Source organism: Platalea leucorodia, assembly GCF_965183815.1.
Source record: "Platalea leucorodia genome assembly, chromosome: 2".
Classification (NCBI taxonomy): Eukaryota; Metazoa; Chordata; class Aves; order Pelecaniformes; family Threskiornithidae; genus Platalea; species Platalea leucorodia.
The window spans coordinates 58,448,340-58,473,560 of NC_138824.1; the positions used below are offsets into that span (position 1 = coordinate 58,448,340).

Consider the following 25,221-nt stretch of genomic DNA (forward strand, 5'->3'; position numbering starts at 1 on the left):
ATTTGAATGTAATTATTAAAAGGCATTTGAATTTAAATATTAAAAGGCATTTTAGTTTTTTGTCGTATATAAAAAATTTATGGAATATAACAAATCTATGACTTGCCTAAAAAGTTTTTACTATTGGTTGCCTGTTTAAAAATTGTTACCTAGCTGACAAGTCACATTTTTCAGTTCCAGCGTGACATTTGTTCTCAGTCATGTACTGCGGCAAGCTAAATGTGACTTTGAGGCCCTTAGTTCTGTCACATGAACAAACACACAGTGCACAAACCTCATCCTGTTTCTTCCTGACATTCACATCTGTGATGCAGAGCAGGGCATTGTCACCTTTTAAATGCCTAGCATGATCTATTTCAGTAAACTCTGATTTCTAGATGGCCTTGAAAATGACATTGAAATTTGGTGCCGGAATAATTTCGTCCTTATTACACCACATCTGTATGAAATTGGGAATTTGGCTCACCTTATATTAGGTGTCTACCATGTTGGTAGAGAGCTAGGTGTCTAATGTACCATTATAGCTAGCGGCGATCAGCTCAATACAGTCGGTGGAGCGTGGGGAGCAATTAATTTCATCCTAAAGCAGACAGCTTCGTTTGATCATCCGAAAAGCTCTCCAGGCTCCACTGAGCGTATTGACTACGTCTCCGTTAGCTGTAAGGAGAGCTTTCCCTAAGCAGGCACTTACCCTGTGGGCTCCCAAAGTTAGGGTCAGCCCCGGGTGTCAGAGTTTTCCACAGCGTGAGGAGTCAGGCTTCAGCTACAAATTTCAAATTTAAATCATCTTTATAAAGTATAAAGAAGTAATTATATGTAATATACCTCGACTAAATTATGTTTTATCCCTCTCTAGCTACACCCGAGCTTTGAAGCGCCCTTCGCTGCGCCTCAGGGCCTGCCAGCGCCCTCTGACAGGACCGGCCACCAGGAGCGGCCCGCAGCCTTACCGCGGGTTAATTAAGGGAATGGATGCCGTCTCTACGGGTTCGTATAGGCTTCGCCCTGGGGTTAGCTGGTGGCGATCCCGCTCGCTGGCAGCGAGCCCGCCGGGCGAGCAGGGCGAGGGGGCGGGCGCGGCGGGTCCCGCCGCCCCGCTGTCCCGGCGGGCCCGGCAGGGGGCGCCAGCCGCTCGGCTGACGGCGGCGTTTGGCCCATCGCGGCCGCCTTAGCCGCGCCGTCCCCGGGCCCGCCGCGGTACCTCAGGGTCTGCCCGGCCTCTGGGGGTTCCGCCAGCGGCGCCCGCCGCCTTTGGGCCGGGCCGGCGCCATGTTCACCAGCACCGGCTCCAACGGGCTCTGTGAGTACCGGAGGCCGGTGGCGGCGAGGGGCGTGTCGGCGTCTTCCCCTCCGCCGGGGGACGGGACGGGGCGGGGGGCGCAGCCGCGACCTCTGAGAGTGCCGCGGGGCGCGGGGGGGGGGAGGCGGGTACCGGGCCCTTCCCGCCGCCCGGCCTGGGCGCGGCGCTGCCGCCTCCTCCCCCGGGGGAGCCGCCGGCCTCGCTCCCTCTTCCCCGCGGACGCAGCCCGGCCTCGGCTTGGCTCTGACCCTCGGGCTTCCGTGAGTGCGGGCGGTACCGGCGCGGGAGGAGCCGTGGCGCGGGTGGCGGCGGTGGTGCCGCCTTTCACGGGCTTTTCCGCCTGGTCCGGCCGGCGCCAGGGGGTTGTGGCAGGGCGGAGCGGGTCGCACTCCGGCACGGCTGTCCCGGGGCCGCCGCCGTCTGCGTGTGTGTCTCTAAATACATAGATGTATATCAGAGAAAGGAAAGAACTCTTTTTTTTTTTTTTTTTTTTTTAATGTGAAAAGAAGGTTATTGTTTAAACCACTGTATTGGTAAGACAGGTTTAAGGACAAACGCGTTCCCAGCTCTTTTTAACTTTATTTTTACATACAGCATATGCCAATCATTTCATATCCCAGCGGTGCCTGAACAGACTTGACAGGCATTGAGGGTTGCTTCTGAGCGTGTTTACGCGACGAAGAATCTGCTGCCTTCAGAAACGGCGACGAAGAGCTGAACTGGCTGCGGTGTGGACTTTGGCACTACCGTCCTCAGAGCAGGCTGGGACAAAGTCAAAACTTTGCTGACTAACGCGTGCTTCACATAAAATCCAAATCTGAGTGTGAAAGCACCCTCCGGCTTAGAGGGGAATAATTCTGGCATTTAAGAAGGGGCATCAGTTGTAGCTGTATTCTGTTTGAGGCATCCACATGACGGGGGCAGTGTATTTGCAGATAGATCTGATAACACTGTACTTGATTTGCTGGTCCCAATTTTTTTTTTTTCCCCCACAGTAATAGATACTGTAGAACAACAGCCTTCTGGTGGCATGTGTCTGTGTATAATTCTATGAGAAAGAAGGGGGGGTGAAAAGTATCCTTGTTTGGCTGAATAGGTGGAAAGTCACAGTCTGTATTTAAAAGTTTTTCCAAGATAGGTCCATCAGAAGGATGAGTGGAAAATCATGGTCGTAAGAAACATATTTGTGCTAGGAGAAAAACCTAAGACAGGGTGCCATTCTGCAAAAAGTAAATGTTTTACCCTTTTTTTTTTTTATGTTTTTCTTCTGGAAAACTGGTACGATGTACACACTTGCCGAACTCACCCATTGACCTAAAGTGATTTTTCGCAATAAGACTTGGCTGGTACAGGTGCACTGACAAACTCTAATAGAGGCACGGATTTAGGTGGCAGTGACATATGCTCACCTAGGGCACAACCACACAGCTGGCAGTTTAAGATGTCTCTGTGCCCTCAGACTTCTGTTTCTGCCTTTGTAGCAGAAGTGTCTGCTGCAGTAGCAGCAGCTCTGTAGGATTCAGTCACTGATGTGCAGAATCCGATGCTTTAGGCAGTTAATGAATCAGTGCCTGACGTTGCATCAGGGAAGCACACGTGTGCGTCCATGTTCTGTTCTGCTGGGAGCAGTAACGTCTGGCGGAAGGCCAATGACAAACAATTGTTGGGGCACAGTTCGTGGCTAAATGGATCTCTGTCAGAGACCCTAGATAAAATAAGCAGGCACCTCATTCAATAGCAATAAGAATGACTGTGGCAGGTCGGACTGAAGGCTCCTGCAGCCTGGTGTGCCATCTCTGACAGACTTCTTAACATCTGTAACATTTGGTTAAAGCCATATCACAGGTAAAACTTAGTAATACAAAGCTCTTTTTAGCCATGTGTATCTTAGGTCATTTTAAAAAGTGACCCAGTTGTTGATTATATTTCTAGTAGATTAAGGGCTTTAGCATCTTCAGACATAGATGCAGTGGTAAAAATGTCAGAGATTCTTTTTGTATTTTATTTTTGTATTTTTGTATTCTTTTTGCCTTGTTTTCACCATTGCCTTGTTTTTGCTCCTTTCTGCAGAATTCCCCTCTTTAGCAATGGGAAAACAAAACAGACAACAAATGACCCCACAGCTCTCCTACATTTTGGTAATGTGATTCTTACTGGGCTTCTTATGCAAAGTGTTGTAGCAAGGATGCCAGAGACGCCCTTGCGTCTGGTTTTCTGGAAGCAAGTCTGAGTTTGGCCTTCTCGCCTTTTTAAAAGCTTCTTTTTGATTTTCAGCTTCTTATCAGAACCCAAATAATCATGTAACTCATTTGAAGTATTTTGGTTCTTGTAAATCCTTCTAGTTAGTTAATCCTTGAACTTGCATTTAATACTTTTCTGAAGGAGCTAGGAAGGTAACCAATGGCTTGTAGTGGCAGCAGTTGCAGCTGGTTATAAACTTTTTGCTCCATCTGGTAATACTAATCTAATGAAGGCTGATAGAATCTTGGACGAGGATATTATTGTCCACGTTCTTTGAATTCTTTGTTTATTATTTCTTCTGCTAATTTTAGAATAAACTGAAATAAATAACAGTGGACTATATTATGTAATTCCAGCAGATAGTGGAAACAATATAAATTTAATAGTCTATGTTGTCATTGGAGGTCTAAATGGGAGAAATAACTCAAGAATCCTTATGCTTTATTTGTTGCAGTACATAGATCAAATTCATAATCAATGTCCTATAAGCCTATCTCCTTTTGACTGATACTCCATTAGTCCCTTTTCCCCTTCTTGCTTCCTGTCTTCTCAGTGTTTCTAGGCTGCCTCTCTCGTCTCTTCAAGTTTTCATGAAAACAAAACTCTTCTTTTAAACTATAGGGAGACTGACATGATTAGGGTATTTTAAAGTTGCTTGCTAAATATGAGTTTTTAAACTGGTCTTCGACCCTCATCATGTAAGTTTTGGGCGTTTGTCATCATATGTTATTCCTCTTGCTGTAAAAATCCATGGAACTTCGATTGACCCTATAGTCAATTCTGTCTTTTATGTCCCAGACATGGTAACAGTGTGTGCTTAAGAGAAGATAGCTTCTGATTCAAATAAAAAGCCTTGTTAAAATTAAGTTATTGTTTAATATTACAAACATTTAATATGACAAAACGTGACAGAAGAGATGACTGAACTTTGGTAGACTAATGCCACTTAACAGTATACTAATGTACCGTTTGTACGAAATGTGCAAGGAAGACACTGTAGCTTCCTTTTAGCACAATTTATTTATAACATTTATTTGGGAAAATCTTTGGCTGCGTGCAGGAACAAAATCCTGAGTGCTAGTGAGTAAACGAAAAACTTGAGTATTTTGATTTCATCAGCAAAAGGAGTTCAGCTATGTATCTGTTTGTGCAGATTACTGAGTAGCTGCATTTCCATAGTTCTAGACCAAGAATACTATCGGGTTTGTTTAATCTGAATGCATTTTGGTTTTGTATTATGAGGTGGCCCTGACATACTACCACTGACTTAACAGAGTAAGTTTAGCTCAGCTAAGCTTTTCTGAAGTCCACTTTATACAATAGCTGTCCTGATTGTTATTGTTCTTCATGCAGGGCAAGGTGGTTTTTGCGTTATTTACAGTCAGTTGATAAAATGGTCCTAAAAAACATCATCTAGATCTGGCCATAGATGGAGCCTTCGGCTCTTTTTGTTACATGGATCTTTGCTTGGTTGATGGCCAAATTTGATTTCTGCTAATATTCCACTACTATGCTGAACAAACAATATTTTTCAAAGTTACTAGGAAGTACAGACTATTTTTGTATTACTTGCCTCGAGCTAACTTTATGGATCATCTCTGTGCTATGGGTGCCAGCGGATGCTACACTATGATACGTGGCTATGCAGAAAAGTTCAAGTTCTGACTCCATAGTTCAGTGAGGTGAACGATATTATCTTCATCCAAGGGATATTCAAAACTTGTAAGTTCTTTACCAGAGATTCAGCTTCAGGTATTCCTCATAAGTTTGACCACCTCTATTGAAGTTAGACTTTCTGATAAATAGTGCTTGAATAGCTGGGCCTGTGTAGTGAAGTCCTTGACCTTGTCCACGTGCCTTTTAAGGTGATGTCTCATGACTTTGAACACAGCAGTTGAGTTCTTACATGAAGCGTTTCTCTTGTGTTGCATATCCTAGTTTAAGAGGTTCCTGGTATAAATACTCCCTCCCACTTCTCCCGTACAATGCTCTTTAAAATCACATGCATAGGCAGAGAGGTTCTGGAAAAGTGACATTAGAAGAGGCAGATACATAAAAGCAAACCCCTCCAATAAACAGATGGTCCAACGCCAGGTGCATGTGAGCCAGTTCAGACAAGTAGGTCCTTTGCTAGCAGTGATATGCTGAATTCCTAACAGGCAGTATCAGGTGTAGCAGATGACGACTGTGTGGCGAGCTGATAACGCACCTAATCAGTGGATGACACACACAATTGTGGATGAGGAGATGTAAAAATAAACATACCTGGTACAGGTTACAAGTATGAGATATGGAAGTCAGGAAACAAGGAAGAACGCTATTTAAAAAGACAAAGACAGTTTGCCCTTGTTAAGGGAAACTGTTTCTGTTATCTGGAATATTGGAGGAGCTGATATGCCCTGGGGAAAAAAAAGCCAATTACCCTGGATAGTAGGAAGCACAGCATGGGTGTACTCAAATGAGGTAGCAAAATGCTAACCCAGTTGAGTGGACTTGTAAAACAACGCTACGGTGTGTTCAGGAAGCATGCTGCACCACCTGGCTTTCAGGAAGGGCTTGAGAGGTGGGCTGTGGTGCCAGACCCAGGCTGGTTTCTTGTGTTGCAGTCTGCCAGCAGGTCCAGTCCCATGAAGAACGCTGCTGAAACACTTCAGTGACTCTGCAAAGGCTAGCTTGAGTGCATGAAGACTGACACTGGGCTGACTGATTTACTGTAGTGCTGCTTAGCTGTATTTGCTGCTTGTTCTCCAACATGCTGCGTCCCAGGAGCAGAGTATGATACGCAGATGCAGAAGGCTTTCCGTTGTAAGATGCCAAGGCCTTTCCAACAACTTAAACCTGTAACACCAACACCAAACTTTTATGCAGATGTTTTAATATCCCCTCCCAATGTTCTTCATGCGATGTGCCATACTGCGCATGAGTATAGTAGGAAAACCTGTTAGAGCTAGTCTTTATTAAGGTGAAATCTGAGTCCATATTTTAAAGCTTATCCACTTGCTACGTCTGGAAAATATTTGACTACTTTGCTTACGACACACAAGCTACTTCATGTAGTTTTAGGGAGCAAAGTCCTTTGAACTTAGGTGCAAGCATTTCCGCTAATGCAACTTATGCTTTTACCTCTCTGCGAACCTTGTAGTGCAGTGCTAGCAATTTGTTAAAAATCCCCAAGGCGAGAAGGGAACGCTGTGCTCCTCTGCTTGCATAACCTGCAAGACTGAACTGTGTTGTGCGTGGGCATCAAATTGAGTTGATGCTTTGTGGTACGACTGAAGGACAAATGAAGTATGTATTGAATATATGAGACTTCTGTGCATAACAGTATTACGCAGTACAGTACTATATGGGAAAACAAATTAGCTTGTACATCAGCATGCCACAGTGCAGCCTGGTTCAAAATAATAGCTTGAGTCCTGGGAGCAGCGTAGCCACATCAGTTCAATTAGCCATACATTGAACACCACAAAAATGTGGCTATTCTGCTGCTGCAGAGCTAGCTCATTTCAAGCTAGCGTGGGGATCTCCACGTGGTGTTGTGGTGTAGCCATACCTGATATTTTTGAGAGTGTATACTAACAGTAGTACGGTAGTATGCTCTGTGGTTGGGAGGAAGAAGAGGCTGCTCAAAAAGGTGAGCGTTTTTGGTAACTTCAACCTCTTTCGTTTTCTATTTCTTTTCAAATGTTCCTTTTAGAAACAAAGGTTTGTTTTTTTTTTTTTTTTCCCTTTTTTGTAGCTCCTCACTCCGTTATAGTTTGTGACCTAGGCTAAAACCAGCAGTTTTTTAAACCATAAATGTATAGGTAACTGGTTTGATTACAGTCTTACCAGTACCTTTTAAAAATAGATTTAAAAATATGATCACAGTTGGTTTCTTTATTGACTTTCTCAGTATATATACTAATGTTATTCACCTCTCACCTTCTGCATTAAGTTTATAAGCATTTGGTGAAAAACTGTTCCTGCAGGGATGCTCGTTACTGTGTTCACTTGCAGGCATCACAATGATTAACCACCAGAGTACGCTGTGAAGTGGCAGTCTGAATACAGAATCCCCTTCCTGTGTCTGTGCTCTGTGCCTAGACCAGGGGCAAGAGCTGCTTTCCTGACCCAGAATACTTTATTCAGTCATGTAGTATTTTCAGGCAGCAGTAACTTCACTGCTTTTGAAGGGTCCTCTGGTATTGCATGCTTGGTTTTTTTTTTTTTTTCCCAAAGGATGAAATATTAGAAAAATACTTGTACTGGATTTAACCAACTCTAAAAAAAATCATCATATGGTTAAATTCCATCCTACCAGTCAGCACACAGTGTCCTGGTGTCTTCCAGATTCCTCCAGCACTATTACCTGTGTCCGTATCTCTTGTCGTCCTCCCTCCGTGGCATGCTCTCATGTGTTCTTGGCTGCTGTTCAGGACTCAGCGCGTGGTTATAATGAAGACAAGCTTTTACGCCTCAGATCTAGTACGATTGTTCCAGTCTCCCAAAAGCACGTGTTGGTGTCTAGGAAGCGCTTAAAAATTACTTTTCAGATTTGAATATCTGACAGTGGGTTTCATCAGCCATTACAATAGAGGATAAGCAAAGTTTCCAAGCATTCAGGAGGAGGTGTTGATGCTGCTGTTTGATGTATAGCAAACTTGCATCTGAAGGGGAAACAGTAGGCAAGAGTCCTTGAAAACTCTGACCATTTTGAAACATCACTGTAGGCTGGTGAACCTGCTGCAGGTTCTTGGACAGATCTTGGAATACAATAGATAAGTATCTGCATGATGGCTTAATGCAGGAAAAACAACCACCCAAAATACAGGTTCCATCAGTGCATTTGGGAAGTACTGTGCATTCAGATGTGCATCACTTACGGTTTAAAAGACTCACAGATCTTGTGTATTAGCATTAAAAAATGGTTCGTGCCATTATAGTAGCCCCCAGCAGTTAACTGGCTGTATGAAAGCGGCGTGTCTGCCTCATAGCAGCTGGGTTTGGGAAGTTTGCAGATGATAGTGGAAAAAAAAAGCTGTTACGCAGCACGTTTTGTCTGCAGCTGTGCTGTAAGCTCAGTAGGGATCCCCACAAAAACTGTCCCGAGCTAATTTGAGCTTCTGCAGCCGCTGCTCATCAGCTGGCATTGAGAATGAGGTCCTCTCCCAAGTCAACACTTGAGTCTCGGGCCCAGAATAGTGGTCCAGGGGGTGAAGTTGTTCCCCAAAAAGCCCTTCTGAAACAGTAGCTTGGTCTGGCTGCCTGTTTTGACATGCTCATCTGCTATCCCCCTTCACCTGCAAGTGGTGAACAGGCAGGGAACAGGAAATCATTTGAAAAACTGTAGCTGTTGCTGCTACCACAATTTTTGTATTCTTCTTATTAATGTAATGGTGGCTTCTGAAGCTGCAACTACCTGCGCAGTTGTGCCATAAACCTCCCCCTCTGTTTGTGACAGATGGACACATTATTCCTTAACTCCTGTGTACTTTGAAATTGGTACTGGCAGCCAGAAAAGTAGTAGCTTGTGGAAGAAGAGGATTTGTGGGCTTTGTAATGAGTGCAGGGGTGGAATGTGGAGACTTAGAGGTCGTTCTCATTCATGTCGCATTTTAGGATCAGCTTCACATTGTGCAGCGGTAGCACAAAGGTTGGGACACTTGCCTGTGAGATTACGAGGGCAGTTTTGGGGAGAACTTCTCCATCACACCAAGGGGAAGTAAAAATCTGTAGTGAAAGCTAGTTCTTTGCTCTTCATCATAGCATGGGCATGTTCTGCTGGTTATTAAAAATTTCGGTGTTCACTTAGATGGAAGCTCAGTATGTGTGTTGCAGCACAAATGCTATTACTGCCTGTTGTTTGGAAGAATTGCAACTAAAGGAGTACTTTGGGGCTGGAAATGTATTCCAAGGTCTTTGGAGATAGTATTTGATGTATTTTAACTCTTCAGGGTGAAAATGAGAGTTTATCCTTTCATTCTACTTAATTTATGTGGTATAGAGGCACTGTGTTTTTCTCCTTGTGCACGTTTGTATTGGTGCTGCCAGTAGACACTGGTACCCTGGTAGGTCGGAGTACATGTTTCCATTCTGCACGTGGTTGCAAATCCATCGGACTAGAATTCTGCTTTCTAAATTTTACCTTTATCTTCTAAGTAAGGAATTTGACTTGGATGTCAGAATGCCCAACTGTGCAGTATCTGGGATTGTTAGTCATTTTTGGTCTTACTGGTTGAGATGTTCCACAGCAGTGGGAGGGTTGCTCCTTCACTGGTGACCTCACAGCAGTCCTTGATAAGGATCTATATGCTGTTGAGGGGTAAAGCAAACTACTCCGTTGTACAGTGAAACACTTGGAAAAAAACATTTCAGGAGGTGCGTTGTTTATCTGGAAGAGTTTCTCTTTCTTAATTTTACTGGACAAGAATAAGCTTGTCAACCATGATGACATTTTGAGAAGCTTGAGAGTAGAAGTTTCCGTTACTCATGTGATGTTCCCTGTGGGTGACTGTCACATTAATGGGTTAGTTACTTCTGTGGTTTTTCGCTTGGTGACATGCTTAAAAATAAGTACTTGTCCTCTATAACAAGGTTTAAAGTGTCTAAGCTGAAAGCTAAAAGGAGGCTCATAATAAAAATGTGTGTTCACACTTTTGGAGAAAACAGGTAAAGTTCTGTTGGTTGGTTATTTTTGAATGCATTCAAATTAGGAATGAACTTGATAGGATAAAGTATTTCAGGTGTGTATTACCTATAATGTAAAAATTATCTAATGATATTAAAATTACAGTAAAATCTAAATATAAATATTAAACCTGTATAGAAATATATAGTCACGGTGGGAAATCTAGTGATTTGCGTGTCACGTTTTTTGTGGTAATGTGATCTTTATGTGAAAAGTATTACAGGATTAATGACTTCTTGTAAAAATTTATTTAAACTCATGAAATAACATAAATGTAGTTGATAGTAAAAACAAGTCTTATCAGACTTTGGTTCAGAAATGTCTGCTGTTGTGACTACTACTGTTGTTAGGATTTAGGCTGTACTTTCAAATATCTGTTGTATCCTGGTTGTAAAACTGACCTTTGCACATAAAGAAATGTTAATTTAACAAGTTAAGTTAGCTAAGGGAGCATTGCCTGAGGTTTCAAGTGAATATGTGTGTGCATAGTATACACAGTAACTTTCAGGCAGCTCCAGCTTCTTCTTAACCTCAGTGTTCTCCAGTACTCTGATGGCTTCCAACTTTTTTGAAGTGTCCAACTAAATCAGAGGAATGAATAATTTTAAAAATGGATGTCTAAAGACTATAGACCTTATTTTTGGAGAGAAAAAAAAGTCCAAAGAAAGATATTAAATTGAAAGGTGAATAGTTTTCTTGCAGTAAAAAAAGTTCAACCAGGCCTTCTGCCCTCCTGATGTATCTCACACAATCTAATTATAAAAGAAGAGCTTATGGTTAGCAGAGTAACGTCAACCTGTGTCAATCCAAGTCACTGCCTAATTTCTATAAAAGGATAGTTCTTCAAGACATTAATTGCTTAAGTGGAGTAAGGCAGGTGAGTCTGTAAATAATGAACTCAAAGGTATGATTATGGACTGAAAGAAGAGTTTTAAGTACAAGTTTACGTTACGATACCCATAGGAAGAGATGTTTTCTTTACATAGTGAACATCAGAAGACTGCAGACTTCAAGGTAGTGTGAGCTGAGGACAGCTAACAGTGCCCATCAAAGTTGTTCTTGATGTCATCAATTAGTACTTGGATGAGGATCATGCTTAAATTATATAGTAAAAACCATATTTTCAGTGGCAGTGGGATTGTGCCATGATTAAAATCTTGGCTTTGGTGCCTATTACCGTCTTCCTTTTCTAGCAGTCCACTCTTCTAGTGTGCAGCAGATGTGGACAGAATCATTCATGGTAGTCAGTTTATCTGGATATGTACTAAATGTTTCCTGTATTACACTTTTTTAATGCAGTTTTGTTCTTCCTGTGCTCCTGCTCTTTACTTCCCATTAGTAATTTTAAAGTAGTCTTATTGCTCCTTTTCTAATCTAAGAAGAAGGACAACAGAGCTGCGGATTTCATAATACCCTGCAAAAAAGCAGTTGTCTGAAAATCAGTAGATTCTGTGCTATAACTGCGATGTTTGGGAAGGAAGTAAACATGATTAAAGTTGCATGTGTGAAAAGGGGAAAAGTCATAGAAGAAATAATGTTTCAGAGTTTTTGTATTGGCGTGAATTGTTGGGCAAGAGTTTGTGTTTTGTTGCATCAACCACACTAACAGCTTAGGATGAATTGCTGGGTATACTCCTGGTGGATGTTCCACTTGATGCTTTTTAGTAAATGTGTATTGCAGATGTTCTCTGCTTGCTTGCTTCTGAGCGTCCTTTCTGAAAGTCATGCTACTAGGGGGAAAGAAGTTCTGATTTCACAAAAGTCCTGATTTTATTAATTTCTTTATTAATAATTGTAATGACTGAATGGAAGGAGGATGAATATAATGTAAATTAACTTAGATACGTTTCGTTGAATTGTGGATCCAAGTGCGGTGAAGAGAAAGTCAATTTATTCTTGACACTTATTCAGGTGGTTCCTGCTTCATAGCCTCTAGAATAAAAACTAATTTTAATCTCTAATGCAAAGGAAACAAAGGTATTTGTTTTGACTAGACTTGCATGTCTATTTTGCTGACAAAAAAAAGTGCATGTTTTATTTCCTGAAACATGATTGAGCCTTAGGAGGGCTGCACAGGAGGGTACGACCTCCATAGGTGCAGAGCGCTTTGGTTTAGTTATAGCCAAACAAATAATTTCATGAGAGAATGTTGAAAACAAAATGTCTGATTAATATTTAACTGTCTTTAATATCTCCAAAGACTTCCTTTGGTTGGTGTGTTTTTCCTACGTATTTGCAAGTTGTTGAGAACTCGGGAAGTTGTTGAGATAAAAAGTCAAGGTGGTGCCACTGCTCTTATGTTTTCCAATCACTTGTTTAAATATGTCACTTTTTAAATGTGAGAGATTTTTCTCTAAAATGGCTTTTTGTTTATTTGTTTTTTGTCTTTAAGATAAAGCACCTTTGTCGAAGAGTCTGTTATTAGTCCCAAGTGCCATCTCAATTCTGTTGGCTCTGCTCTTCCAACATTATCAGAAGTTCTTTGCATATAACCTACAAGCTATAAAAGAGGATTTTCAGGTAAGAGTCAGTTCATTTTGTGTGGAAAGAGAATGCAAACTGTGCTCTTCTGTGTGATTTTTCCCAGTCTGTTTCTCCTCTGATTCTTTCCCTTTGTTCACTGTTGTAGACCAGCTTGTTCTTACCTTTTTTTATGTCACCCCAGTAGCCCACTTTTTGGTAAAAGTGAGAAAAACTGATCTGAAAGTATCAACACAGCTTTTCACTTCTTTTTTTTTTCTGGGAAATGATTGGGTTTGTATCATTTTTCCTTCTAGCCAGTGGCATTTGGCAGCTTGCTGTGAATGAAGTGTGATTTAACCCATGTAATAATATAAGTATTTTGATATGAATGTAAATATCTTATTGTGCTTAGTTTTTGAGGCTGAAGAGGGCTATTGTGATCAGCTACTCTGATTATATATGAATTATTTTAACAACGGAGGCCATAACTTTCGCTCTAACTTCTGCTGTAGTTAGTTGTGGGAAACGAAAATTTACCTGTTTAATAGAACTGTGGCTTCTAATTTGAAGATTCCAAGTGATGGGGGAGTTTGTCATGCTCCTCAGTAATCTGCTAAATTGGTTAATTATCTTGCTAGATATTTGTTGCTTATTCCCAGTTCAAACTAAGATACTTTACCTTTTAGGTATTGCATCTTGTAAGGTTTTGTTCTCAGCTTAATTAAGAATCCTCTAGTATCAGTTGTAACTGTCGAAAGAATGCACTTAGAAGTGATTAGTAAGTTTTGTGGGGATTTGGTTTTTTTCATTTTTGGAAAGGGCCAACTAGTGCTCAACAGAGAAGGGTCAGCAAATGCCTCTGTAATTATCTTACCTCACATTTTTTACAGTTAGATCAAAAAAAGGTATGTAGTCAACTTAATGTCTTTGAGGATGCTGACTGTAGCCTATAAACTTTAAAAAATGATTAGACCTAGCTAGTGGTACTCTGTGCTGTTGAACTCTCTGATCTTTCTTGTCAAGAACAAGAGCTTTATTGTAATGACGTAGATTACAACTCTCAAGAGCGTTGCTCATATTTTCCAAGTGTCTTGCTAATGCTGTGCAGCAAAAATACATAAATTAGTGTCTGCCTTTTAAAAATGTTACGACCAAGTGCTTGGGGAGGGGGAGGAGAAAGTCTGAGAAACTATTCAAGTTTTAAATGGAAATTTTGTGGGTTTGGGGTTTGTTTGCTTATTTGTTTGGTTTGCAGTTTGTCTTTAGAAGTCCTCTCTTTCCATGTGTTTGATCTGCTGAAAACCAGTACTAGCTGTGTTTTATTCAAAGATACTATCTTTACTGTGTCTTAAGCATAAACATTTGCAAGTGTCTATAGAAGCTATGATACTTTTATTGTGGTGCTTTGGGGAATTTGTGGGTTTGGGTTTTTTTTCTTTCCTGAAATCGTTGTTTCATTTATTGTCATAGCCTTTGGAGTAAGCTATATACTGTATAATTGTGTAGCTCTGGGATCGGGGAGAGCAGATCGTTTAACTCCTGTCTGATGCTAATATTCAAATGAGAAGACTTAAAAGAAAATTTCTTGAGAATAAATTCATCCGGGGGGCATGGCTGTAATGGCACGGAGTTTTTCCAGGGGCTGAACAGACATTTTTGATATTGGATATTAGCACTTGTTAAAGTTGGTAGAGAGTGTAGGAAATAAAATGTGCAGTTGCAAAAGTGTGCTTTTGATTTGGAAGGCAAAATATGTACTGTCCAAAACTAAACGATCTTTGTCTTCATAAAGGGGACCCTCAAGAGCAGTGAAGAAACTGTGTGTAAAATTAAGATCTTGATTACATTAGACCTATGTATTTTTTAGGCTGGCTAAAGTCAAGTGCAATTAGAAGACTTCCCTAGTCTATGCGAGGGCTGTTCAGTTAATGTGTATCATGAAATGTTCAGCTGCAAGGTCACAGCCCTGCCAGTTTGGACTTCAGGAGGGGTTGTACTCAAGCTACTGGCTAGGTTTTAACATCAGGCATGTTGACATGGGACAGCTAGAACGGTGAGGTCCCACTTCTTTCTTCTTGTTCAGTCCTTTGGTATCCCGGGGAAATTAGAGGCAGAAGCATCTGTTGAGGCCTAAAGACCTTGAGAAACGTAAGGCTCAGGTAGTGTGTTGGCACTTGGACTTCCATGGAGGGGAGAATGCCTAGCAGGCTGTGGCTTAGGAAGGGGAGCTGGGAGAGCCAAAGCTGAGCTGGAAACAAGGGAGCGAGGGAGGTGAAGGGCAGCAAGGAAGGTTTCTGTAAGTACATCTGCAGCAAAAGAAAGGCTTAAGGAGAGTGTGGGCCCAGTCCTCATTGTGGCAGGGGACGTAGGTGACAAGGGATATGCAAAAGGCTGAGGTATTCAGGCAGATATATGTATTAGTTTGTACTAGCATATTTTGCCTTCAGGCCTCCAAGGTCCCTAAGCCTCCTAGCAGAGTCTGTGAGAGTGAAACAGTATCCATCGTTGAGAAAAATAGAGTTAGGGATCACTTAACCCAACTATACACACACAAGTTAATGGGACCAGACGGATTGCCTCTGAGAGTGCCAAAGGAGCTGGAAATCTAACTGTGAGTCCCTTCTCTAGCATCTTGGAAAGTTTGTGGCAATTGGCAGAGGTATGGCATGACTGGAGAAAGGCAAACACCACATCCATCTTTGGGAAGGGCAGGAAGGAGGATCCAGGTAACATCAGGCCACTCAGCCTTACCTTGATCCCTAGGAAGGTCATGGAGCAAATCTTTTTAGAACTCATTTCTCAACATATGCAGGAGACAAAGGTGACTGGGAGCAGCCAACTGAAGTGAAGTGGACAGATCCTGTTGGTCACAATTGGTTGCACAGCTGGTGTTGGCAACAGGGTTTTGTGCCCATGGGACCTTCTGTGAGGATTGAGGACTACTTGGAAGAGATGAGATCCACCTGACCAAGTGGGACAAAAGCATTTTTGCTAACAGGCAGACCAGCCTGGTGAGGAGAACTTTAAGACAGGAACAACACAGGAGGGAGATGACAACCCACAGTGAAGTGAGGAGGCAGTGGACTGGGCTCGCCAGCAAAGGGTGCAGGGTGATGTGAACAGAAGGGATCTTGTAGTCAACAAAACAGGACTGAAAAGGACCTACTTCAAGTGTATTCAGATAAATAAGGAAGTGCCTGTGGGACGGCGTTATGTGGAACACTCCCATACGTTCTGGGAAATCAGCATGACTGGGTGCCTCTCTGAAGTGTCTGTATGCTAGTGAATGCTACATAGGGAACAAATAAGAGGAATTAAAGGTCATATGCCATTACAGGGCTACGATCTCATTGGGGTCACGGAGATGTGGTGGGTTAGTTCATGTGATAGGAGTGCTGCAACAGGCACATACAAGCCCTTTAGGAAGGACAGGCAAGGAGGGAAATTGCTCTTTATGTGAAAGAGCAGCAGGACTGCATAGAGCTTTTTCTTGGGACATGAGAAAGTTGAGAGTTTATGGGTCAGGATTAGAGAGCAGACCAGCACAGCCAGCTTTGGCGGTGGTGTTTGCTACAGGCTACCTGATCATGAAGAAGTAGATGAGGCCTTCTTCAGACACTTGGAAGAAGCCTCATGATTTCAGGCCCTGGCCCTCACAGAGGCCTTTAACCGTCCTGATATGTGCTGGGAAGGCAACACAGCAGGGCAGAAGCAGTCCAGGAGCTTTCTGGAGTGCATTGATAGCAAGTCCTAAGACATGATCAAGGAGCTGATGAGGGGAGCTGTGTCTGGACTTCATACTTAGAAACAAGGAAGAAGAACTGGTTGGACGTGTGAAGATCAGGAGCAGCCTTGGTTGCAGTGCCCATGAGATGGTAAAGTTCAGGGTCCTGAGAGAGGGGGACAAGGCAAATTGCAGGACTGCAACCCTGGACTTCAGGAGAGCAGACTGGCTCATCCAGTGTGCAGGAAGTCAAGCAAAGGTGTCAGGAGGCCTGCATGATGAACGAGGAGCTCCTGCCTAAACCCAAACATAAAAATGAAGCACACAAGAGGTGGAGGCAGATCAGGTGACCTGGGAGGAATACGAAGACACTGTCTGAGCGTGCAGGGATGGATTAGGAAAGCCAAAGCCCACATGGAGTTGAATCTGATGAAGGACATGAAGGGCAACAAGAAGGGCTTCTACAGAAATATCAGCAAAAGGAAGACTAAGGAAAATGTGGGCCTGCTGCTGTATGGGAATGGGGACCTGGAGACGGAAGACATGGAAAGGGCTGAGGTATCCAGTGCTTGCATTGCCTCAGTTCTTTACTAGTAAGACTTGTTTTCAGCGGTGCCAGGCCCCTGAGATTAGTGCTAAAGTCTGGAGCAATGAAGGCTTAAACTCAGTGAAGGAGGATCAGGCTAGGGAACATTTAAACTAACTGGACATACACAAGTTCATGGGACCTGATGGTGTACACCCACAAGTTTTGAAGGAGTTGGCTCGTGTCATTGTGAGGCCACTCTGGATTATCTCTGAAAGCTCATTGCGATCAAGGAAGGTTCCTGAGAACTGGAAGAAAGCAGATGTCATTCCTATCTTCAGGAAAGGCAAGAAAGGAGATTGGGGAACTACAGGCCAGTCAGCATCACCTGGATCTCTGGGAAGGTGAGAAACAAGTGCTCCTAGAAATCATGTTCAGACACACAAAGAACAGTAAAGTGACTGGGGGTAGTCAGCACAGTTTTATGAAGTGAAAGTCTTGTTTGACCAACCTGATAGCCTTCTATGATGAGGTAGATGACTGTCTTGGTGGGTGAAGGGAGAGAAATGGATGTTGTTTATTTTGACCTTAGTATAGCTTTTTACACTGTCTCCCATAACATCCTCAGACAAACTGATGAAGTACAGATTAGATAAGTGAGCAGTGAAGTGGACAGAAACCTGGTTGAACTGGCGGGCTCACAAGGTTGTGATCAGTGGCACAAAGTCCAGCTGGAGGCCAGTTTTTAGTGGTGTGCACCAGGGATGAATATGGGGGCCAATACTGTTTAGTGTCTTCACTCATAACCTGGATAGCAGGAGAGTGTGCTCTCAACAAGCCTGAGGATGATGTAAAATTTGTATGAGTAGTTGATACACCAGTTAGTTCTGCTGCCATTCAGAGGCAAGAAGAGTGTCAACAGGAACCTCATGAAGTTCAGCAAAGGCAAATGCAAAGTCCTGCCCCTGGAGAGGAGTAACCCCATGCACCTGTATAAGCTGGGGGCTGACTAGCTGGAAATCAGCTTTACAGAAAAGGCCCTGGGGGTCCTAGTGGAGACCAGGTTGAACATGAGCCAGCAATGCAGCGTTGTGGCTAAAAAGGCCAACAGCATCCTGGGCTGCATTAGGAAGAGCCTCACAAGGAGGCCTGGTGGGACGATCCTTCCTCTCTACTCAGCCCCCGTGAGACCGCATGTGGAGTGCTGTCCCTTGTGCTGGGCTCCTGAGTACAAGATAGACCTTGACATACTGCAGAGAGTCCAGCGGAGGACCACCAGTATGGTCAGGGGCTGGAGCATTTGGCATATGAGGAGAGGCTGAGAGAGCTGGGATTGTTTAGCCTGGAGAAGAGAAGGCTCAGGGGGATGTCTTCAATGTGTACAAATACTCAGGGTGGATCTTACCAGTGTGTGTAAATGCCTGATGGGAGGGAGCAAAGAAGAGGGAGCCAGGCCCAGTGAAAGGACAAGAGGCATTGGACACAAATGGAAATACAAGAAATTCCATTTAAAGAAAAAGCTTTTTTTACTGTAAGACTGATCGAACAGAGGAACAGGTTCCCCAGAGAAGTTGTGTAGTCTCCGTCCTTGGAGATTTTCAAAACCTGACTGGACACAGTCAGTTAACATGCTGCTCTAGTTGACTTTGTTTTGAGTGAAGGTATCAGACTAGGTGATCTCCAGAGGTCCCTTCCTACCTCAACCATTCTATGAGTCTATGAAAGCATGCCTGACCAACTGGTTGCTTTCTTCCATGAGGCAAGTGGTGCTGCGGACAAGGGGGAGTCAGTGGATTTTGCATACCTTGACTTTAGCAGGGCCTTTAACCCAGTCTCCCCTTGTGTCCTTGAAACCGGATTGGTGAGGTATGTACTGAATAACTGGACAAGAAGATGGGCGGAAAATTGACTGGACTCTTAACAGAGTTATGGTCATTGGTGCAATGTCCACCGGCAGGTATTAATTAGGGGAGAGCCCCTGAGGGACCAGTACTGGGACCAGTACTATTTAATGTCTTCATTAGTGACCTGGATGATGGGATGGAGTGCACTCTAAGCAAGTTTGTGGATGATCCAGAATTGGTGGGAATGGTCAATATGTTGGAAGGCAGGACTGCTATTCAGAGAGACCTTGGCAAGCCCAAGAAATGGGCTGACGGGAACTTCAGGAAGTGGAAAGTCCTGCTTCTGGGATGGAATAACCCCAGGCTGCAACAGTGCAGGCTTGCGGGGGGCAAGTGCTTGGAAAGTAGCTCTACAGAGAAGGATCTGTGGATCTTGGTGGACAACAGGAGTCAACAGTGTGCTCTTGCAGCCGAGAAGGCCAACCATCTCCTGGACTGTATTAGTGAGAGTGTGGCCGGTAGGTCGAGGCAAGTGACCCTACTCCCCTAGCTGACACAGTGCTCTAGATGTGGTCTCACAAGTGCCCAGTTCTGGGATCCCCAGTACAAGAAAGAGATGAACGCACTGGAGCAGGTCCACGAAGACAGTCAGAGGGTTGGAGTATGTGACATACAAGGAGAGGCTGAGAGAACTGGGTCTGCCAAACCTCAAGAAGAGAAGGCAAAGAGGAGACACCTTATTGCTGTCTGCATGTACCTGATCAGAAGCTACAGAGAAGCTGGAGCCAGGCTCTGCTTGGAGGTGCACTGAGGTAGTGCAAGAGGTAGTGGATGCAAGGTGCAACATGGGAAATTCTGCCTAGATGTAAGGATTTGATTTAGTTTTTTAAACCATGGGGGGGGGGGCTGGACACTGGCACAGGTTGCCCAGAGGGGTTGTGGAATCTCCATCTTTAGAGGTGCTCAAGACTTGACTTGACATGGCCCCAAGCAAGCTGATCTGATAAGACCTGCTTAGAGCAGTACACTGGAATAGCTGGTATCTGGAGTTCACTTAAAAAAAAATTTTTTTTCTGTAATTCTACAATATACTAGGGTTGGGATTCCCATTTTTATTTGTAAACGTGAACTAGGGACATGACTTCATTTCAATTGTAGATTTATTTTAACAGGTAGACCTCTTCCTTGAAAATATTTTATTTTTAAACAGACTTCCTGAACTCTCCATAATATTCTACTCAATTTATTTGCCTCCTTAAATGTACTGCATTTGTGTTATCTGGCTTCAATATTAAATCACTCTGAGCACAAATTCTGTAAAAAATTTCCTTGAAGGAAGAGAGGCTTAACATGATGATCTTTAACCTTCTAGATTTGGAGGCTTGTATGTGGGAGAACAATATGTCTTGATTTGAAAGACACGTTCTGCAGCAGTCTGCTCATTTACAACTTCAGAATATTTGAAAGAAGATATGGCAGCAGAAAATTTTCGGTAAGTTCCAGTTACATTTTTTTTTTAACAGAAACTGTTTTCTACACTGTTCTTGTAGTCTTGGATTAATATTACAGTTTTATTACTGACTACTAAAGTGTTTTAAAGAGAATTTGGTTTCCATAAATCTAAATTTATATTGATAATATCTTGCAGTCAGTGGATTATTCTAATTAAAGTTTGCAGCTGTATCAGTTGAAAGTTATCAGATGCATAGAGTTTAATTTTGGTAACAAATCTAACTTCATTCTTCAGTATCTAGACATGTAGATCTCGAATTATGTTGTGCTAAAGATTTTATTTGCCTTAATTGAACTAGTATAGTGGTTTTCTTGTTTTTTCTTTTATTTAGAGATTCATTAAAACCTTATTTTTAAACTGTTGAATTAATTAAAATTAAACTTTTTCTTTCCAGTCCTTTTTACTGGGTGCTTGGATGCTCTCAGCTTTGTTTGATCTTCTCCTTGTAGAAATTGCTCAGTATATATTTGGCATCACCATCAACAGCTTGCCTTCTGGTTTGTAAGTAGCTCCTAATGGACTGGTTATTTTAGATATAGTTTCAAGGGATTATTTTGTGCAGATTTTAATTTTAGAAGAACTTTCTTCATGTAACCCTTCAAATTAAATTTAAACCTCTTTTGAACTACAGTGTAAAGGTTCTTGGCACAACTATTATTTTCAAACATTCATTTCCTAGTTGTGATCTGTGGTTAATTAATTTGTAATTTATCCATGTAATGATTACTTTCCATTCTGTTAGTCCCATTTCCACTGTCAGCATGATTGAAATGCAGCTTGCAGTGCACAAATTATTGCTGTATTTGGTTTTGTTCAATTTGGTAAATCTGAAAAGTGAAATCAGGTTGGTGCTGATTTCTTTCTTAAATCACAAAGACAGCACAACTGTAATTCATATCTTTATGTTCACTTTTAAATGCATATGCAGTTATATGCATTTCATACTGGTATTTTGTATGCTTGTGTTTCAAAAACTGAGTGCTAGAGCATGTTATTCCATTTGGTGCTTGCATCTGAAGTTCTTAAAGCTTTAAGGTATTTAGTGGTTCAGTTTCGCATAACCTATATTTGAGATTTCTGCACTTAAGAGATGTACATGTTACAGTAGAACCATAGAGCTTGCAGAGCCTTTGTGGTTAAGCTTCTGACAGGGGAGATCAGCCTCATACAGACTTGAGTTTCCATGTGCTGCACACTCTGAGCTAATAATAAAAGCTCTTGGAGTGAGATTTTTAATATTAAACACCACATTAGGCTTTTTTTAGGTCTACTTTTTTAGTGTGTCTCTTGAAAGTAGCTAAAGGCTGATTTAATAAGGAAGAAAAAGCATGTGTTTGATGTTACAAAGATGTATTTTTTTGTAGTGTGTGAGCATTCAAAACAAGCTGAAAGCTTGAGTAGTACTGCAGTTACTCATCATGTTTGCTACCTTGGAGTTTGTTGCTGGGACATAGGCTGCTAGTGTGTCTGGACAAATTCAGTATTTTCATCTGTGTAAAAAGATACTTTGTGCAAGAGAAAGGTGTAATAAATGTGCACATCATACCCACAGGGAGCTAATGAACAGTTTGATTATTATGCCCTTTGATGGTTTTTTTGTGTATGACTGCAGAATGTTGTCAGTTTCAAAGAAATCTGCATCAAATAATTTTTTAGTTGAATGAAATATAAATGTTAACTACATATGCTTCCTATTTAAATCATGCTAACATTGATCTTGAGAGAATGAAGCTAATTTTAGAAGTGTGGGATATACAGTAGTTTCAGGAGCATTTGGTTGTGCAAATATAAAAAATTAATATATACATTGCATCATAATTCTTCAGCATTGTCTGCTTTATTATACTAATAGTCACTTTTTCATGTCTGGCAATATTCACAATCTTTTAAGATGACAAGAGCATTGGATATTTTAACACCAGTGCTAGGTTTTAGTTCCTTTCAGGTTTACAAAAGCTGTTGAGCAAATATAAAGAGATGCAATTACTGTTCTGCTTTTCTCATATCCACAGTGCAATATAGCTGTTACTTCTGGCTATAGAACATTCTTCAGTGTAATAACAATGCTAGGATTCGGAAAAAGAATCACTTGTTTACACTATAAAAGTCCCCTGATGTTTTTTTTTCTCTTTTTATATCATTTCACTGTTCATATTACTGAGTGATCTTACACTCCCAGTTCTAAAACTTTTCCTGCGCACGCTTCGAAGGTAATTGCGATAAAGGATTACACTGATGACTCTCGCCTGAAATTGTTTAGAAACGATATAGTACAGTATAACGTCCAAGCATGTACTGAGATTCATGAGAAAGGTGGTAAAGGCTGCCCAGGGATTGTAAGTTGTATCTTCATTCTGCAACATCAGGAAGGTGAAGCAAATGTGGAAGGGTACAAAGCAGATGAGCACTTGAGCAATCAGAGTGACTATAATTCTTATGGATCTCTCCTTGGCCTTAGGCTTCAGTTTGGAAGTCTTGCCACGGATAAAATTGTAAATAATGACTAAGTAACACCCCATCATGATAAACAAGGGAATCAAAAAGAAAAAAATCAAGCGAGAGAAGTTCAATGTATTTACTTCCTTTAAATGGATGATATCAAGCATTTTCATGCAGGTGGTGAAATTCGAGGCTTTGTCTGGATCAGATTGTAAAAACAGCAACGGGGACGTTGTTGCGAGGGTCATTATCCAGATTCCAATGCAAGCCAGCACAGCTTTTTTTGTATTTTTTAGTTCTTTGACATGTTTGGGCTGGACAATAGCCATAAATCTGTCTACACTTATAAAAGTGAGCAACCACAGAGCAATGGCTGGATAAAATATAGTGAAAGCACTGATAATCCGACAGAATGTATCTCCGAAAGGCCACGTTTCTTTCCCATGGTAGATTATCCGAAAAGGCAAGGAAAATATAAAAATTATGTCAAGTAATGCCACATTCATCATATATACAGTTATAGTTGTTCTCTTCTTGGTAGTGCAGCTGAAAACCCATAGTGCAGTGGCATTCACCAACAATCCCACTGCGAATACGAAACTGTAGAAGACCAGTGATGCAATCCTGTATTCTTCAGGGTGGTGATTTCCAGGCATCATATTTTACTTGAATTTAGGAATAGTTGCTGCACTCCATAAATACCCTAAAAATAGATAAAATATGAATATTTATTCTCAGTTAAATAAAAACTTCCTTTAAATATAAACAAGATTGTTGTAGGATGGGGTTTAGTGGTGAGATTGTATTGTTTAGCTGTGAGAATGTGCTAGCTTTGTTGCTTTTTCTGACTACAAACACATTATTGTGCTCTGAAGAAAGTACACGTACCGTCAGACTTGTGAGAAATAGCATTTATAAGCTAGTTTTAATTAAATATTTTTAAGTACTTAAGAGAATTCTTATATAAGGAATCAAAAAGTCAAGACTGACCAGCTACTTTGAGTGTGCTTCGGTAGCTGATAATTAGATTGAAACAGCTGTAATTGAGGTAAGCGAGCTAATTTTCTAAAGAAAATATTTCTTCAAGTTGTCTCTCTTGAAAAATTAATGACTATAACTAGTTATAAAAAGAAGTAAGTGAGCATGGCATGTAGTGACATTTGGATATGCAACGTGAAGTGTTAACTTTTCATTTTATCTGCGTAGGAACTACTTAGCTCCCAAAAGAATAGGTGCATGCTGTTGCTCATAAAAGACATTAAAAAGCTATCTTAACAGCTATGTAGCTTCTAATACAGTATTTAATCCCAGGGCGCCAGAACCAACTACCTAACATATGAATGAGATGAATAGATGGATAGACTTCCTATTTAAAACAGTAAAAAGATGGGAAGCAGCACAGTCTCCGACCAGGGCCTGTGTGAACAGTATTTTTGGGGGGAAGAGTTGCTGGCTGCTAGCCAGCTGCGGCAGAGCACAGTTGTGTTGCTTCTCTCAGCTCCTCGGTCATAGGAGTCGGACATCTGAAATGTCACTATGCAGACTCGGGTGATGAGAGCTGAAAGAGATTGTCCCCTGCTTGACTTGGGAGCCAGTTGAGGATGGCAGACCTTACCTGGTGTTTGCACGGGTGCTTTGGTTAACCCGCACCCCCCCGCTTTCCTGGCTCTTGCTGTGGTCACAGCTTCATGACTTTGCATGGGAGGGTTTCCTCTTGTTTGGCCTTTTACCCAGCCCTGCGGCAGCTGTGTGAAGAGGAGGAGGAGGAGGAAAGAGTTAGTTGTTGGTCTGATCTTCCCGCTTACGACAGACAGCCAAGTAACTTCTACAGTATCAGTTAGGCACCAAAACTGTTCTCAAGAGCAGAAGAGTGCCTAGTTCCTGTGTGTTTTATCTCCAAAAGTGGAGAATGCATTAAAAAAAGCTTATTGTTACTGCTTGTCTGTTTTATGCTTTCGCTGTAATGTTACCAGGTGCTTTTTTCAGTGGTATAGGAATACATAGTGGATTTGGAGAACCAGTGTTTATTAATCTAGCATCCTGGTTCGACACTGGCAAATATCAGCTGCTTTTGAGAAGAGTATCCATGGAGTAACTAACTTAAGTATGACCTATTAAATCTTTCTTCAGGTTAGTTTCTGCCTTGAAATATGAAGTTTGGACTTCTGATTTTCTTATAGTTCTCCAGTTTACAGATATAAAAAAGAATCATGCACACAAATATCTAGCCCTAAACTTTTCTCTCAAGGATTTTTTTTTAGCTGTACAAAACAAAAAGCTGTGTTTTCTGATCAGATGAGGTCATTATAACATGAAACAGAATATATGTTTTGTATGGGAAAAGCTATGCGTATAATACTGACAAAAAAGAGGTTTGGAGGGCATCTGTATGAATGCCTCTAAAATACCTTACTGTGTGAAGAACACTAAAAATAAAAAAATTAAAGAGTGATAGCAGACCTTACTGAAAGGTAGATGACATATGCTTGAAAGAAAATTTT

General features: G+C 41.8%; 2 protein-coding genes across 2 annotated transcripts in view; one reads left to right on the forward strand and one right to left on the reverse strand.

Moving 5' to 3' along the window:
* Nucleotides 1-1,269: 1,269 nt before the first annotated feature.
* UBAC2 (UBA domain containing 2) overlaps nt 1,270-25,221 on the forward strand; it is a gene marked incomplete at its 5' end in the record, with an annotated part of 101,446 nt that continues 77,494 nt past the window's right edge. Inside the window, 4 exons of the mRNA XM_082337955.1 lie at nt 1,270-1,300; nt 12,604-12,731; nt 20,141-20,260; nt 20,676-20,782. Of these exons, the coding sequence (XP_082194081.1) occupies nt 1,270-1,300; nt 12,604-12,731; nt 20,141-20,260; nt 20,676-20,782 (386 nt within the window). The remainder of the gene's footprint in view (nt 1,301-12,603; nt 12,732-20,140; nt 20,261-20,675; nt 20,783-25,221) is intronic.
* GPR18 (G protein-coupled receptor 18) lies at nt 22,414-23,379 on the reverse strand (the record flags this gene model as incomplete). Its single annotated transcript, XM_082337409.1, has 1 exon — nt 22,414-23,379. One exon carries the CDS (start codon nt 23,377-23,379, stop codon nt 22,414-22,416), a length of 966 nt encoding a protein of 321 aa, XP_082193535.1.